Source organism: Microcaecilia unicolor, chromosome 1, assembly GCF_901765095.1.
Source record: "Microcaecilia unicolor chromosome 1, aMicUni1.1, whole genome shotgun sequence".
In the NCBI taxonomy this organism is placed as follows: domain Eukaryota; kingdom Metazoa; phylum Chordata; class Amphibia; order Gymnophiona; family Siphonopidae; genus Microcaecilia; species Microcaecilia unicolor.
The window spans coordinates 216442328-216457735 of NC_044031.1; the positions used below are offsets into that span (position 1 = coordinate 216442328).

General features: G+C 48.7%; 1 protein-coding gene across 2 annotated transcripts in view; it reads left to right on the forward strand.

Moving 5' to 3' along the window:
• The window catches only part of LIMD1 (LIM domains containing 1), a 226931-nt gene that overhangs the window by 110082 nt on the left and 101441 nt on the right, over positions 1 to 15408 (forward strand). For both annotated transcript variants that reach the window (XM_030204291.1, XM_030204299.1), the window contains one exon: positions 9613 to 9714. In XM_030204291.1, the coding sequence (XP_030060151.1) occupies positions 9613 to 9714 (102 nt within the window). The remainder of the gene's footprint in view (positions 1 to 9612; positions 9715 to 15408) is intronic.

A 15408-nucleotide genomic window follows, 5' to 3' on the forward strand; every position in this document is an offset into this window, starting at 1 on the left:
TCCTCCCCGTACTTCCAGCTTTTTTGCCCCGGTAAGTTTTCTTTCGTCGTCGGGGTAGGCCTTTTTTCGGCCTCGGTCGAGATTTTTCTCCCTCTAAATTTGGTGCTTCGAATTTCGCCATTTCGGCTTTTGATTTCGCCGGCGTGATTTTTCCGCCCATGACATCGAAGCCTTCCAGCGGCTTCAAGAAGTGCACCCAGTGCGCCCGGGTTATCTCGCTCACTGATCGACACTCGTCGTGTCTTCAGTGTCTGGGGGCCGAGCACCGCCCTCAGAACTGCAGTCTGTGTTCCCTGCTTCAAAGGCGGACTCAGGTAGCGAGACTAGCCCAGTGGAACGTGTTGTTCTCGGGCTCTTCGTCGGCATCGGCACCGGGATCTTCGAGTGCATCGACGTCGTCAGCGTCCAGACCATCTTTCTCGGCCGCCCCTGCATCGAGTGCATCGAGGCATCGGGCCTCTGCATCGGCGCCGAGACATCGGATAGCTGCATCGACGTCGGTGGTACCAGGACCTCGTCTGCTGATGTCGTCGGACGGTGGTGCATCGGGTGGAGTGCAGGTGAGGGCTGTCCATTCCCCTGCTGGTGGCGGTGAGCCCTCGGGTGGGTCTCCGCCTACCCTGAGGGCTCCTGCGGTACAGCCCCCCCGAGATCGACCTTCTTCAGTCTCGGCCCCGAGGAAGCGACGGGTGGATTCGACGTCCTCCTCGTCGGTGCCGGGGAGCTCCGGTGACATGCTTCGGAAGAAATCGAAGAAGCATCGACACCGGTCTCCTCCCCGTGTCGGCACCGAGAGCTCTGGGTCGCCGAGGGATTCGGCACCCAGCAGGCATCGGCACCGAGAGGACCGCTCACCCTCTGTTCAGGAGGTGTCGATGCGCTCCGCTCTGGACAGCCCGGAACAGCCTCCACGCCCGGAACAGGTACTGACGTCGACGCCTGCATCGACCTCTCAGCCTTTCTCTACAGCCGCTCTAAACGAGAGCCTCCGGGCCGTTCTCCCAGAGATTCTGGGAGAGCTGTTGCGCCCTACCCCTCCGGTACCGGCGGTGCTTGCGCCACCGGTACCGTCGAGCGTGGCGCCGGCTGGCCCATCGCCCAGGTTGAGGTCCCCGACGTCGGTTACCGCGTGCGGTACCGACCGCGGCCACCTCCCAGGAAGGCTCCCCGACTACGTCGGCGGAGGGAGCTTCGCCGATGCGGGCGAGGGAGTCTACCTCTCGACGCCCCCATCGTGGACGGGGTTCCACGGAGTCGAGCAGGGCGAGGTTGCAGACACAGGTCCGTGAACTTGTGTCTGACACCGAGGGTGAGGCCTCGTGGGAGGAAGAGGAAGATCCCAGATATTTCTCTGACGAGGAGTCTGGGGGTCTTCCGTCTGATCCCACTCCCTCTCCTGAGAGACAGCTTTCTCCTCCCGAGAGTCTGTCTTTTGCCTCCTTTGTCCGGGAGATGTCTACGGCCATCCCCTTCCCGGTGGTTGTGGAGGACGAGCCCAGGGCTGAAATGTTTGAGCTCCTGGACTATCCTTCTCCACCTAAGGAAGCGTCCACTGTTCCCTTGCACCATGTCCTGAAGAAGACATTGCTTGCGAACTGGACCAAACCATTAACTAATCCCCACATTCCCAAGAAGATCGAGTCCCAGTACCGGATCCATGGGGACCCAGAGCTGATGCGCACTCAGTTGCCTCATGACTCTGGAGTTGTGGATTTGGCCCTAAAGAAGGCTAAGAGTTCTAGGGAACATGCTTCGGCGCCCCCGGGCAAGGACGCTAGAACCTTAGACTCCTTTGGGAGGAAGGCCTACCATTCCTCTATGCTCGTGTCCAAGATCCAGTCTTACCAGCTCTACACGAGCATACACATGCGGAATAATGTGCGGCAGTTGGCGGGCTTGGTTGATGCTCTTCCCCCTGAGCAAGCCAAGCCTTTTCAGGAGGTGGTCAGGCAGCTGAAGGCGTGCAGAAAATTCCTGGCCAGAGGAGTTTATGACACTTTTGATGTTGCGTCCAGGGCCGCTGCTCAAGGTGTGGTGATGCGCAGGCTCTCATGGCTGCGTGCCGCCGACCTGGAGAATAGAGTCCAGCAGCGGATTACGGACTTGCCTTGCCGGGCGGATAACATTTTTGGCGAAAAAGTCGAGCAGGTGGTAGAGTCTCTCCACCAGCGGGACACCGCATTCGACAAGTTCGCCCGCCGGCAGCCTTCAGCTTCTACCTCTACAGGTAGACGATTTTTCGGGGGAAGGAAGACTGTTCCCTATACTTCTGGCAAGCGTAGGTACAATCCTCCTTCCCGACAGCCTGCGGCCCAGGCTAAGCCCCAGCGCGCTCGCTCTCGTCAGCAGCGTGCGAATCAGCAAGGCCCCGCGGCTCCCCAGCAAAAGCAAGGGGCGAGCTTTTGACTGGCTCCAGCAGAGCATAGCCGACATCCAAGTGTCAGTGCCGGGCGACCTGCCTGTCGGATGGAGGTTGAAAGCTTTTCACCAAAGGTGGCCTCTTATAACCTCCGATCAGTGGGTTCTCCAAATAGTCCGGCAAGGATACACCCTCAATTTGGCCTCTCAACCTCCAAATTGTCCACCGGGAGCTCAGTCCTACAGCTTCCAGCACAAGCAGGTACTTGCAGAGGAACTCTCCGCCCTTCTCAGCGCCAATGCGGTCGAGCCCGTGCCATCCGGGCAAGAAGGGCTGGGGTTCTATTCCAGGTACTTCCTTGTGGAAAAGAAAACAGGGGGGATGCGTCCCATCCTAGACCTAAGGGCCCTGAACAAATATCTCGTAAAAGAAAAGTTCAGGATGCTTTCCCTGGGCACCCTTCTCCCCATGATTCAGCAAAACGATTGGCTATGCTCTCTGGACTTGAAGGATGCCTACACACACATCCCGATACTGCCAGCTCACAGACAGTATCTGCGATTTCAGCTGGGCGCACGCCACTTCCAGTACTGTGTGCTACCCTTTGGGCTCGCCTCTGCGCCCAGGGTGTTCACAAAGTGCCTAGCTGTGGTAGCAGCGGCGCTTCGCAGGCTGGGGGTGCACGTGTTCCCATATCTCGACGATTGGCTGGTGAAGAACACATCCGAGGCAGGAGCCCTGCAGTCCATGCAGATGACTATTCGCCTCCTGGAGCTACTGGGGTTTGTGATAAATTACCCAAAGTCCCATCTTCTCCCAGTGCAGAAACTCGAATTCATCGGAGCCCTGCTGGATTCTCGGACGGCTCGCGCCTATCTCCCAGAGGCGAGGGCCAACAACTTGTTGTCCCTCGTCTCGCGGGTGCGAGCGTCCCAGCAGATCACAGCTCGGCAGATGTTGAGATTGCTGGGCCACATGGCTTCCACAGTTCATGTGACTCCCATGGCCCGCCTTCACATGAGATCTGCTCAATGGACCCTAGCCTCCCAGTGGTATCAGGCCGCCGGGGGTCTAGAAGACGTGATCCACCTGTCCACGAGATTTCTCGAATCCCTGTATTGGTGGACGATTTGCTCCAATTTGACTCTGGGACGTCCCTTCCAAATTCCTCAGCCTCAAAAAGTGCTGACCACGGATGCGTCTCTCCTGGGATGGGGAGCTCATGTCGATGGGCTTCACACCCAAGGAAGGTGGTCCCTCCAAGAAAGCGATCTACAGATCAATCTTCTGGAGTTGCGAGCGATCTGGAACGCTCTGAAGGCTTTCAGAGATCGGCTGTCCCACCAAATTATCCAAATTCAGACAGACAATCAGGTTGCCATGTACTATGTCAACAAGCAGGGGGGCACCGGATCTCGCCCCCTGTGTCAGGAAGCCGTCAGCATGTGGCTTTGGGCTCGCCGTCAAGGCATGGTACTCCAAGCCACATATCTGGCAGGCGTAAACAACAGTCTGGCCGACAGGTTGAGCAGGATTATGCAACCTCACGAGTGGTCGCTCAATTCCCGTGTGGTGCGACAGATCTTCCAGGCGTGGGGCACCCCCCTGGTGGATCTCTTCGCATCTCAGGTGAACCACAAGGTCCCTCAGTTCTGTTCCAGGCTTCAGGCCCACGGCAGACTGGCGTCGGATGCCTTCCTCCTGGATTGGGGGGAAGGTCTGCTGTATGCTTATCCTCCCATTCCTCTGGTGGGGAAGACTTTGTTGAAACTCAAGCAAGACCGAGGCACCATGATTCTGATTGCTCCCTTTTGGCCGCGTCAGATCTGGTTCCCTCTTCTTCTGGAGTTATCCTCCGAAGAACCGTGGAGATTGGAGTGTTTTCCGACCCTCATCACGCAGGACGAAGGGGCTCTTCTGCATCCCAACCTCCAGTCCCTGGCTCTCACGGCCTGGATGTTGAGGGCGTAGACTTTGCCTCTTTGGGTCTGCCAGAGGGTGTCTCCCGCATCTTGCTTGCTTCCAGGAAAGACTCCACTAAGAGAAGTTACTTCTTTCATTGGAGGAGGTTTGCCGTCTGGTGTGACAGCAAGGCCCTAGATCCTCGCTCTTGTCCTACACAGACCCTGCTTGAATACCTTCTCCACTTGTCTGAGTCTGGTCTGAAGACCAACTCCGTAAGGGTTCACCTTAGTGCAATCAGTGCATACCATTACCAAGTGGAAGGTAAGCCGATCTCAGGACAGCCTTTAGTTGTTCGCTTCATGAGAGGTTTGCTTTTGTCAAAGCCCCCTGTCAAGCCTCCTACAGTGTCATGGGATCTCAATGTCGTTCTCACCCAGCTGATGAAACCTCCTTTCGAGCCACTGAATTCCTGCCATCCGAAGTACTTGACCTGGAAGGTCATTTTCTTGGTGGCAGTTACCTCGGCTCGTAGAGTCAGTGAGCTTCAGGCCCTGGTAGCCCAGGCCCCTTACACCAAATTTCATCACAACAGAGTAGTCCTCCGCACTCACCCTAAGTTTCTGCCAAAGGTTGTGTCGGAGTTCCATCTGAACCAGTCAATTGTCTTGCCAACATTCTTTCCCCGTCCTCATTCCTGCCCTGCTGAACGTCAGCTGCACACATTGGACTGCAAGAGAGCATTGGCCTTCTATCTGGAGCGGACACAGCCCCACAGACAGTCCGCCCAATTGTTTGTTTCTTTTGATCCCAACAAGAGGGGAGTGGCTGTAGGGAAACGCACCATATCCAATTGGCTAGCAGATTGCATTTCCTTCACTTACGCCCAGGCTGGGCTGGCTCTTGAGGGTCATGTCACGGCTCATAATGTTAGAGCCATGGCAGCGTCGGTAGCCCACTTGAAGTCAGCCACCATGGAGGAAATTTGCAAAGCTGCGACGTGGTCATCTGTCCACACATTCACATCTCATTACTGCCTGCAGCAGGATACCCGACGTGACAGTCGGTTCGGGCAGTCAGTTCTTCAGAACCTGTTTGGGCTTTAGGATCCAACTCCACCCCCCGAGGGCCCTGTTTGTTCTGTTCCAGGCTACACTCTCAGTTAGTTGGTAAATTTTTTAGGTCAATCTCAGTTATGTCCTCGCCGTTGCGAGGCCCAATTGACCAATGTTGTTGTTTTGAGTGAGCCTGGGGGCTAGGGATACCCCATCAGTGAGAACAAGCAGCCTGCTTGTCCTCGGAGAAAGCGAATGCTACATACCTGTAGAAGGTATTCTCCGAGGACAGCAGGCTGATTGTTCTCACAAACCCGCCCGCCTCCCCTTTGGAGTTGTGTCTTCCCTTGAAGTGTATTGTCTTGCTACATACTGGACTGGCCGGCTCGAGCCGGTTTCGGGCGGGAAGACGGCCGCGCATGCGCGGTGCGCGCGGGCGCGCGAGGGCTAGCAAAGGACTTTGCTAGTGAAGTTTCCGATTGGAGGGGCTGCCGTGGACGTCACCCATCAGTGAGAACAATCAGCCTGCTGTCCTCGGAGAATACCTTCTACAGGTATGTAGCATTCGCTTTAGCGTATCTGGGTTTTAAAACGTTCCTAGAAAAGTCCATAGTCTGCTATTGAGACAGACCTGAGGAAGCTACAGCTTGCCCTGGGATTGGTAGCATACAATGTTGCCACTGTTTGGGTTTCTGCCAGGTACTTGTGATCTGGCTTGACCACTGTTGGAAACAGGATACTGGACTAGATGGACCATTGGTCTGACCCCATTTGGCTATTCTTATGTTTTTATTTGTGGAACAGATCCTGCAAAATTCCTGGTGGATCTGACTTGTTGCAGGAGTGTGCTAAGCTGCATCTGACTCGCTGGATCTGACAGGGTGGTACTGGCGAGGGCGTCAGAGCTGATGTCACACTCAGGGGTGAGGGGTTATGATTTGCAGCAAGGTGTTAAACAAAAGAATATCCATCTTTCCTGGGCCCTGAAGGATGCACAGAGGAAAATGAGAACAAAAAATAAAGAGAGAAGAGAGAGAAAAGTTTTCTATTTCTCTGCATTCTATGGTATAGCACTAGTGGTTCCTTGCAGCTTTTTTTTCCTCTGTGGAGGGGTTAGTTTTGTGGATCCCTGTGAAACTTTCAGGTTACTTCCTGAAAGCACTGCCAACTTTCTTTTGAGGCCAGTTATGTTTCTGGCTTGGTTATTTGCAACACCACTAGGGACATGACAGATTGCAAAGGAGCTATGTGCGGAATGACAAACATTTCTGAAGTCCAGGGGGTGACTTCTGGAAGCACAGATTAATAGCAGCGATGCCTCTGTAAGGGAGTTCTTTCTAATTAAATCATGGAGTTCTATCACAAGCCCCTACTGCTCAACTCAACAAAAAGTGTCCTTTCTTTCCTAGGCAACGTTAAGGAACTAGTGCAGTATTGGGGATGCTCAAGCACTCACTGCGCCCACAAAGTTGGCACCTGTGCTGCCAAGGATTTCTGCCGGGCTTCGGGTACTTGTGTTTCCATGTGCTGAAGGGAGCCCACTGTGTAAGGTTCAGCCCTTTTCACTGTCTGTTGTTTTACCCATGGTTTGCTAAATCATCCTCCCAGCTTGATCCTGTAAGAAAACTAATTAGTCAGGATTAATTGGGCAGGGAATGTCTCCCTAAGGGTTTTGTACAGGGGAATCTGCTGTTCTTTTCTCTCACTTTGAACTCGGAGCAGTCCTGGTTGCTAGATGCTTTCAAACATCTGTTTTCCTCTTTCTTAGCTGTATTTTACTTTTCATAATGGTTCTTACTCCTAGATCTCCTTTCTCACCCAAGCAGTGGAGCTTATTTGGGAGGCTCCATCTGTCTATATGTTTGTCCATCTGTATGTAAAGGCAGAAAGAGTGCACACGCACACACACACAAACACACGCGCGTGCACTGCCTGTCACACTGAGACACCCAGTGTCTTTCACACCCTGTCCCTGAACAGACATGCATGAGTTTACAAAAGGAGGAGGAGGAAATGCACCGTTTTCCGACTTTATACGTGTGTACTTTTCAACTTGTTTTATTTTGTTTTGGGTTTTTTTTATACTTTGTTTTCATATTTTATATTATCATGCTTTTTTCTTCTGTAATTAGAGTGCCATTAGTGGTTGGCCTTGTACTTGCCTTAGATGAATCTTTATTTTAGCTACTTGTGCCATGTTCATACTTGACTTTGTATCATGGGAGTCCCATACAAACACTGGGCAGGCAAGGACTGTAAGACCCATCCAGTCTGCCCATCTTCCTTCCTGGTGCAGTGCCGCTGACCCCAGTTGATTCATAGCTTCCCCTTCTCTTCACTCAATGATCCACTGTGCCATGCTGTGCTCATATTGTAATGAACCGTGTCACAGGTTTTGAGAAGCTGTTTATGCATCCGTCACTTCTAAGAACAAATATTTAGTAAAAATTATTTCATTGTCTACCTTATTGTAACCTCATATCGTGACCTTTTTTTCAAAATGGTCATCTTCATAGTGATGGGCACAGCAGTGCTCCTGGGATCTTCAGAATGATGAGGCATAGCTGAGCAACAAGCTTCAAACGCAAACACAGCCTCAAGCACGAAGCAGAAATCTCAACCATGAGGAGACATTATCAACTGAATTGTATGAAAACAATCCAGCAGATATTCAAATCAATTTAAATGGCTCTTGGTCATTTCAGTCACTTGTATGAGGCAATGCACTGATACTGAGTAGCACTTAACTGACAGTGCCACTGAGTGTCACCACAGACTTCCTCTGTACTGTCTCGTTAGTGCCAGGGTGGTTTGTGGGTGGAGCCTGGGAGGAGCTGGGTCTTAATTGGTTAGTGGCCTTTTTCAAATCGCTAACTGGTTAAGGAAGCAGCTAAAGTTAGTACAGCAAAAAGGCTGTCCTAACTTTAGTCACTGACTAACTGGGCACTGATCTGAATATACAGCGTGTGGTTAACTGGGTAGCAGCAGAGCAGTTATGGCTCCCCCCCCTCCCCCGAAACAGCTCTCCCTTCTGATGTCCCATCCCCCCTCCCCCCTGAAGAAAGATAAACATAGACCCAAACCCCTTAACCCCTGAAGGCCCCCCCCCCCCCCCCCCCCCCCCCCCCCCCCCCCCGGGGCTACCTAGATAGTCCTGTTACAAGAAATGACAAATATATTGGTGTATATATATGTATCTGATCCAACACAACATCATGCTACACATTTAATTCTGATGATTGGCTTATACCAAACCAGTCCCTGATGGTCTACTGGGGCAAATGGGCAAGAATGATATTCACTCCTGCTCTATGCAGCAGCCTATTAAAAATGGCTGCCCTGTCCTCTAGCGGAAGCCTCATGGGGAAGGTGGGAAGAGAGATTGGAAAGGGGAGGCCGTTTTGGGGTGTGAGAGGAGGGATCCAGACCTGGGCAGAAACCCCCATGCAGGTGCTGGCCGATATTCAGCCGGTACCTGCCTAAGCTCCAGTGGGCAGTACAATTTAAATTAACCCTGGATGTTCAGTGCTGATTTCTGGAATATCTGGGGCTAATTTAGCCAGCAACGTTCAGCTGAGTATCAGCCGGTATGTTTCTCCACTTTAAATTAGTCACATTAGATCAGCTTCCTTAGAACACTGTCTTACTTACCTATTTCTTGACTTTGTTGCTTCATTTTTACAAAATATATCTTATTGCTTATATTTTCACATTTTGTTTAGAATAAAATTTGTGCCCTTCTTATTTTCATGTATTACGTACATGCTCATGCTCTCTCTCTGTCTCTCTTTAAATCTTCTTCCTTGAGTGTTCTGTTCAACAGTTTACATTTTGAATTTCTTAGAATATTCTTGGCATCCTCATCATATTAACAAAGCAGTGTTGTGTATTTGGTTGCCATTGAGCTGTTTGTCCTTTTTTATTATTTAGATTTCTTCTACTCTTGCCCTCAAAAGCTTTAAGGGTGGTGAGGGAGGACAGAGGGGCATCCCTGGTTTTTCAGTCGTCCACATTGAATATTTATATATTTGGCCTGAGAAATGGGTTAGTTTGTTTATTTTTGAATATGATGAAAATCAGACCTGCCTTTGGACTGAGGACTGCCGTTCAGAACCCTTGCATGAGAGCCAGAAGGTGCCAATTTGCAACTACTGGCAACTGCACCAGGCTGCTCTCCATTTTGTCTCCTCTCATATCTGTACTGGGTACCGTGGGCTGTTGCTCTGTTGTGTTTGTCATTGTTTTGTCTTCAGTGCTTGTCATTGTTGACCTCCTTGTTCTCTCTTTCTGTTTCAGGGACTTGTGTGAAGTGCAACAAAGGTGTATATGGAGCCAGTCAGGCCTGCCAGGCTATGGGGAATCTGTACCATGATGGCTGCTTCACCTGCGGCGCATGCAGTAAGTATCTCCGCCAACAAAACCATGGGACAGAAGGGGGCATCTCAAAAATGGCATCATCCTGTTAATGTTTAGTTTATTTTGCTTGTTTTACCACTGTTTGGACAATACATCACAGCAGTTTACAGCAAATGTAACTTAGTAAAATAGTAGTGAGTAAAAGAAGAAAAACAGTTACATCAATTAAAATATTAATACTACTACTGCTACTACTACTTATCATTTCCATAGCGCTACTAGATGTACGCAGCGCTGTACCCTTGAACATGAAGAGACAGTCCCTGCTCGACAGAGCTTACAATCTAATTAGGACAGACAAACAGGACAAACAAGAGATAAGGGAATAAAAAGTAGTGCTGTAAAGATCTAAGCACCTGCTGAGCTGAAGAGTCCACTTCTGTTTTCCTTTCTATTTTACTGGGTACCAAATGCATCCTGAAATAAAAAGGATTTCAAATTTTCCTAAAACAGGTATAAGAGGGTTCTCATCGTAAATAATTTGGTAAGCTGTTCCAGAGAGCAGGGCCTGCTACAATAAATATAGAATTTTGTGTTGAGTCCAAATGGATGTGGCGAAAAGGGGGTACAACTAAAAGATGCTATTGGAGTGAACCCAGTGTTCTAGATGGAGTGTGTGGAATGATGTATTGAGACAGGGATGTAAGAGTCCCAAAATGAAAAAGTTTATATACTAGGCAAGTAATCTTGGAAGGGATCCTGTGAGCTACTGGTAGCCAATGTTTCTCCTTTAGTAGTGGGATGATATGATCCCATTTTTATGCACTTTTAATTAGTCTAATAGCAGTATTTTAGAATAATTGAAGATGAGAAATGTTAGTGATATGAATTCCTTTCAGTAGAGAATTTCAGTAGTCTTTCTCAGTCATGTAATGTAAAATGTAGAAGGTCCAGATAGAGCTCATCTGGATAAAGATTGTGGAAAGAACAGGGAAAGAAGAACAAAACAAAGGGAAAACATTGCACTAGTTTCAGGTTATTCAGTGTGTTGCAGAGGTGGAATTTAGAATCTGGAGCCAGCTTGTTAATGATTTGTTTTGTTGGGACCCCTTTTACGAAGCGGCAGTAAAAGTGGTCCTTCGCTGACGTCAGTATGTGTTTTTGATGCGTGCCGAGGCCTCCTTTTACCGCAGTGGGTAAAAAGCTGTCTTTTTATTTCTAAGACATGGCCACACGGTAAGTGAACTACTTACCATGTAGCCATTTTGCGGGGAGCACTTACCACCACCCATTGAGGTGGCGGTAAAGGCTCCTGTGCTAACCCGGTGGTAACTGGGCAGTGCACAGCACTGCCCGATTACTGCTGGGTAAACACTTGCACTACAAAAAATATATATATTTTTGTTGTGCCGGAAATGGCGCCCACTGGGGGTAGGAACTATTGCCGGGCTGCTTGTGGTAGCCCGGCAGTAGTTCCGGATTTTCAAGCAGTAAGCCCCTCCCGTTTCTGCTCTGGAGAGATTGAGGGAAGTCATGCCACTTAACCTTGAAACTGCAGTGGAATGACTTTATTAGTCTTATTGGATAGACTGGCTAGGCCACTTTGATTTTTATGTGACATCAGATACAGAGGCAAAATAGTACCTAGCTCCAGATGCGATAAGAACAAAATGTAGAAAATATTTCTTCATTCAACTTGTAATTAAGCTTTGGAATTCATTGACCAAAGAATGTAGTAAAGCAGTTAGCTTAGCAGGGTTTAAAAAGGTTTGGCTGCGTTCCTGGAAGAAAAATCCATAAACTATTACTATGGTGGACATGGGGAAAATCCACTGCTTATTCTTGGGATAAGCAGCATAAAATTTGTTTTACTCTTTTGGGATCTTGTCAGGTGCTTTTGACCTGATTGGCCACTGCTGGAAACAGGATACTGAGCTTGATGGATCTTCAGTCTGTCCCAGTATGGCAATGCTTTTGTACTTACGCAAATAATAATAAGCAGAAACTTATGCCTCACAGAGGATACGGTTACCTTCTTATGAGCTTCAGCAGGCTGCATATTCAGTCTTTGGTCCCTAAAGGAATCTATTCCATCAGAGTCAGAAGAACTTGGACAATTAGGTGATGCCTTAGCCATCTCTGTGTAGGCATCTGCTGCTCTAGAGCAAGCCTCCAGAAGTCCCAGAACTAGAACTGAACTGCTGCTGAAGACAGGGCTGGCTCAACCGTTAGGCAAGACTAGGCGGTCGCCTAGCATAGCAGCAGCTTAAGGGCAGCAAAGTGCAGCAGCGGTCAAAGCAAGACAGTAGATTCTGACAGCCACATGAACCCAGAGAACCATCAGTGTATATGCATTTTTATAGGATTCTTGTGTGGAGATCATGATTGTTGAGTTCAAAATCTTGGGGGAGGGGAGTTGGCAGGCTAGGGCACAACAGTTAATTGGGGAGGGGGGTGTAAGGATGAAGGTTTGTCTCGGGCACCCACTATCCTTGCACCAGCTTTGGGTGAAGACTGGAGGATGCCTTTCTTGCTCCATTGTTGTAGGTTGTGGGAGTCATGTACAATTCGCGCTTTAAACACCTACACCAACATTGCAAGTCCCTGTCAGCACAGAGGAGCAGCAGGGATTTAATTTGGCTTCATAGACTTGAAAGGAAAATTAAAGGAGGAGGGAGAAGGGACATAAAAGATTTAGGGGCCCTTTTACCAAACATCAATAAAAAGTGGACTTAGCATTTCCTTCCGCAGGTCTGTCACTGGGGTAAAATGGCTGAATTTTCTATTTTTTTAAATTAATGACCATGCACTAATTTTGCTATTAGCGCATGACTCCTTACCGCCACCCATTATACTGACAGTAAGGGAGCATATGCTAATCAGTTAGTGCACGGCAGTGTAGCTGAATTAACTGATTAGTGCAGAACATGCCCAGTCCCAGAAATATCCCCCTGTATCTTTTTTTTTTTTTAACGCATGGGTAGCGTGTGCACATCCCCAAATTACCATAGGACGTTTCAGTGCACCCCGCAGTATGGCATTTTTTGCTACGATAAGTATGTGTTAGTGCTTACTGTAGCTTTGTAAAAGGGCCCCTTAGAAAATTTATTCAGGGTAAAATTCAGTAATCACCCCTTACCATGCTCTTACCACAGCTTTTATTTGAAACATCCTAGTTTGAGTGATCTAATGGCATTTGCAATTCAGGAGAATAGCAGCATGCATCACCAGGTGTGGAGAACATCAGCAGGGTTTGGATTGTAACTTAAATTCTTTTATTTATTTATTCATTTATTTATTTATTTGATTGACTTATATTCCATAAAATCAGCAGTAACCTGTACTAAGTGGATCGCAAGTAAACACTTGTAATGAAAACATTAAACTACAAATTCATACAAAGTGAAAAACATCAGTAAACTAGAAATATATAAAGAAAGGGCGGTAGACCAATCAAATTCCAATACAAGGGCAAACATTTAATAAAATGGACTCAATACAGTCCTGTGTTTCGGCGTACAAAGCGTCTTCTTCAGGAGTCAGAACAATTCTGCACAAATAACATAAATATAAAATATAATCTCATAATAATGACGCAGGTAGAAAATTAGTAGTGGAGTGGAGGAGTGGCCTAGTGGTTAGAGCACTGGCCTTGCAATCCAGAGTTAGCCGGTTCAAATCCCACTGCTGTTCCGTGTGATCTTGGGCAAATCACTTAACCCTCCATTGCCTCAGGTACAAACTTAGATTGTGAGCCCTCCTGGGACAGAGAAATATCCAGTGTACCTGAATGTAACTCACTTTGAGCTACTACTGAAAAAGGTGTGAGCAAAATCAAAATAAATAAATAAGCCACTGCCAGTGAAAGAACTGGACCCCACGAGGTGCTATTGTACACGTTTCGTAAGTCACTGTTTTATGTCGTGGGCCCCTTTCTGTGGAACACCCAACCACTGGCAATACGGACACTAAACACCCTTCCAAGTATGCTCAAAGCCCACTTATTTCAGGAGGTCTTTCATGACTGAATGATCACCTACTGGGACACCCAGTTGATCCCTCACAGGGCCTGTCGGGCACTAGCAAACCTGTCTGGTTGACTCTCTCTCTTGTACTTTTCGTTTTATGTATTTTTGTGTATGATGTTACTGGCATGCTATATTTGTACTTTTGTTTTATACTTTTAATTATGTACACCACTTTGATAGTCTGACTCTAAATGGGTAATCAAATAAACTGTACCTTGAACCACAAACCAAAATATCTTTGCACATTTTTTCCAAATATGAGCTCAAGGAGTTTCAGCTACAGAGGACATTCAGTGTAAGGGCTGGATTGCTAACCTGTGTTCTTGCACTAACGTGTTATTATTATTTAATACTGGCCACAATATTAATGAGGTCTGTTTAGTATTATGGAGGTGCATGAAGGTGCCAGGGCACGCATTAGTTAGGTTAATAAATATCTGAGGCACTGAAGGGTGGAGTGATTTGCCCTAGGTCACATGGCACAGCAGGAGTGGAGTAGGATTTAAACCCTGGCTTTCATCACGACTGTAACCGCTAGGCTGGTCTTCCAGTGTGTCTGTGTGCGTGTGAGCTGTGACCTATCACTTTCAGTGCAAGTGCTTCCAAGGCTTTGTGTAAGCTGGCTGGCATGTGACAGAGGGGGCACTGCCCGGGACTCACACAAGAATGGCTACTGCTGATAGACTGATGTGTTGAGGAATTTGGACAGGCTGCAGTGTGGAAAGGGATTGAAAGGACGTTGAATGACCTCTCTTTGTGTGCCAGCACAGTCTTATAAGTGTGCCCACACATCTTTCCCTTACTGTACATCAAAGACATGTAAGTTCAGGAGAGGGGGCAGAGCGACTCCTGTACACTATAGGACTACCAGATAAGATGTCACAGGGCACTCAACACACTTTCCAGCAGTCAAACAGGAGGGAAGGAAGACCAAGGGGTCTGGCCACAGATGTGTTACTGTGTGTTGCATATCTGGCTGTTCATAAAGGGATTTTGTTTAGTAGCGATTAAACTTAGTCCATTTTTTCCCTGGCCTTGAGCTTACACAAAGAAGAAGGTGACACCATCCTTAGAGGGCTTTCCTGCCAGTGCTTTCACAAGGGACTTCTATTAAGATTCTGTTCCTCTTTTGTGCTGTGCAAAATTACTCCAGTGTTAGCCGCATACCTTCTGTTTATTTTCAATGAAAAAAATTTCAACACACAAGGGCAGCATAGTTCTGATCCCTCCCCATTCACTCCTCCTCTCCTCTCCCGCACGTAAAGTTGTCTGTGTCAGGGGCGTATCTGCGTGGGGCCACAGGGGCCTGGGCCCCCACAGATTTCGCCCTGGACCCCCCTACCGCCGTCAACCCTCCCCCGCCGTCGCCGTCACCTACCCCCGCCGAGGTTCGCTTCTTCCTGCCGGTGTCTTTAAAAATATTACTTCAGCTGGCGGGGCACCCCAACCCCCGCCAGCCCAGCTGAGGTCTTGTTTAAGTTCTTCTTCCTCATGCTGTTGAAAGCTGCAGCCTGCATCCCTTCCAGTTTCAGACGGAGTCTGACGTCGCAGCACATTGTACGTGCAGGACGTCAACGTGATGCGACATCAGACACCGTCCGAAACTGGAAGGGATGCAGGCTGCAGCTTTCAATAGCACGAGGAAGAAGAACTTAAAACAAGACCTCGGCTGAGCTGGCGGGGGTTGGGGTCCCCCGCCAGCTGATGT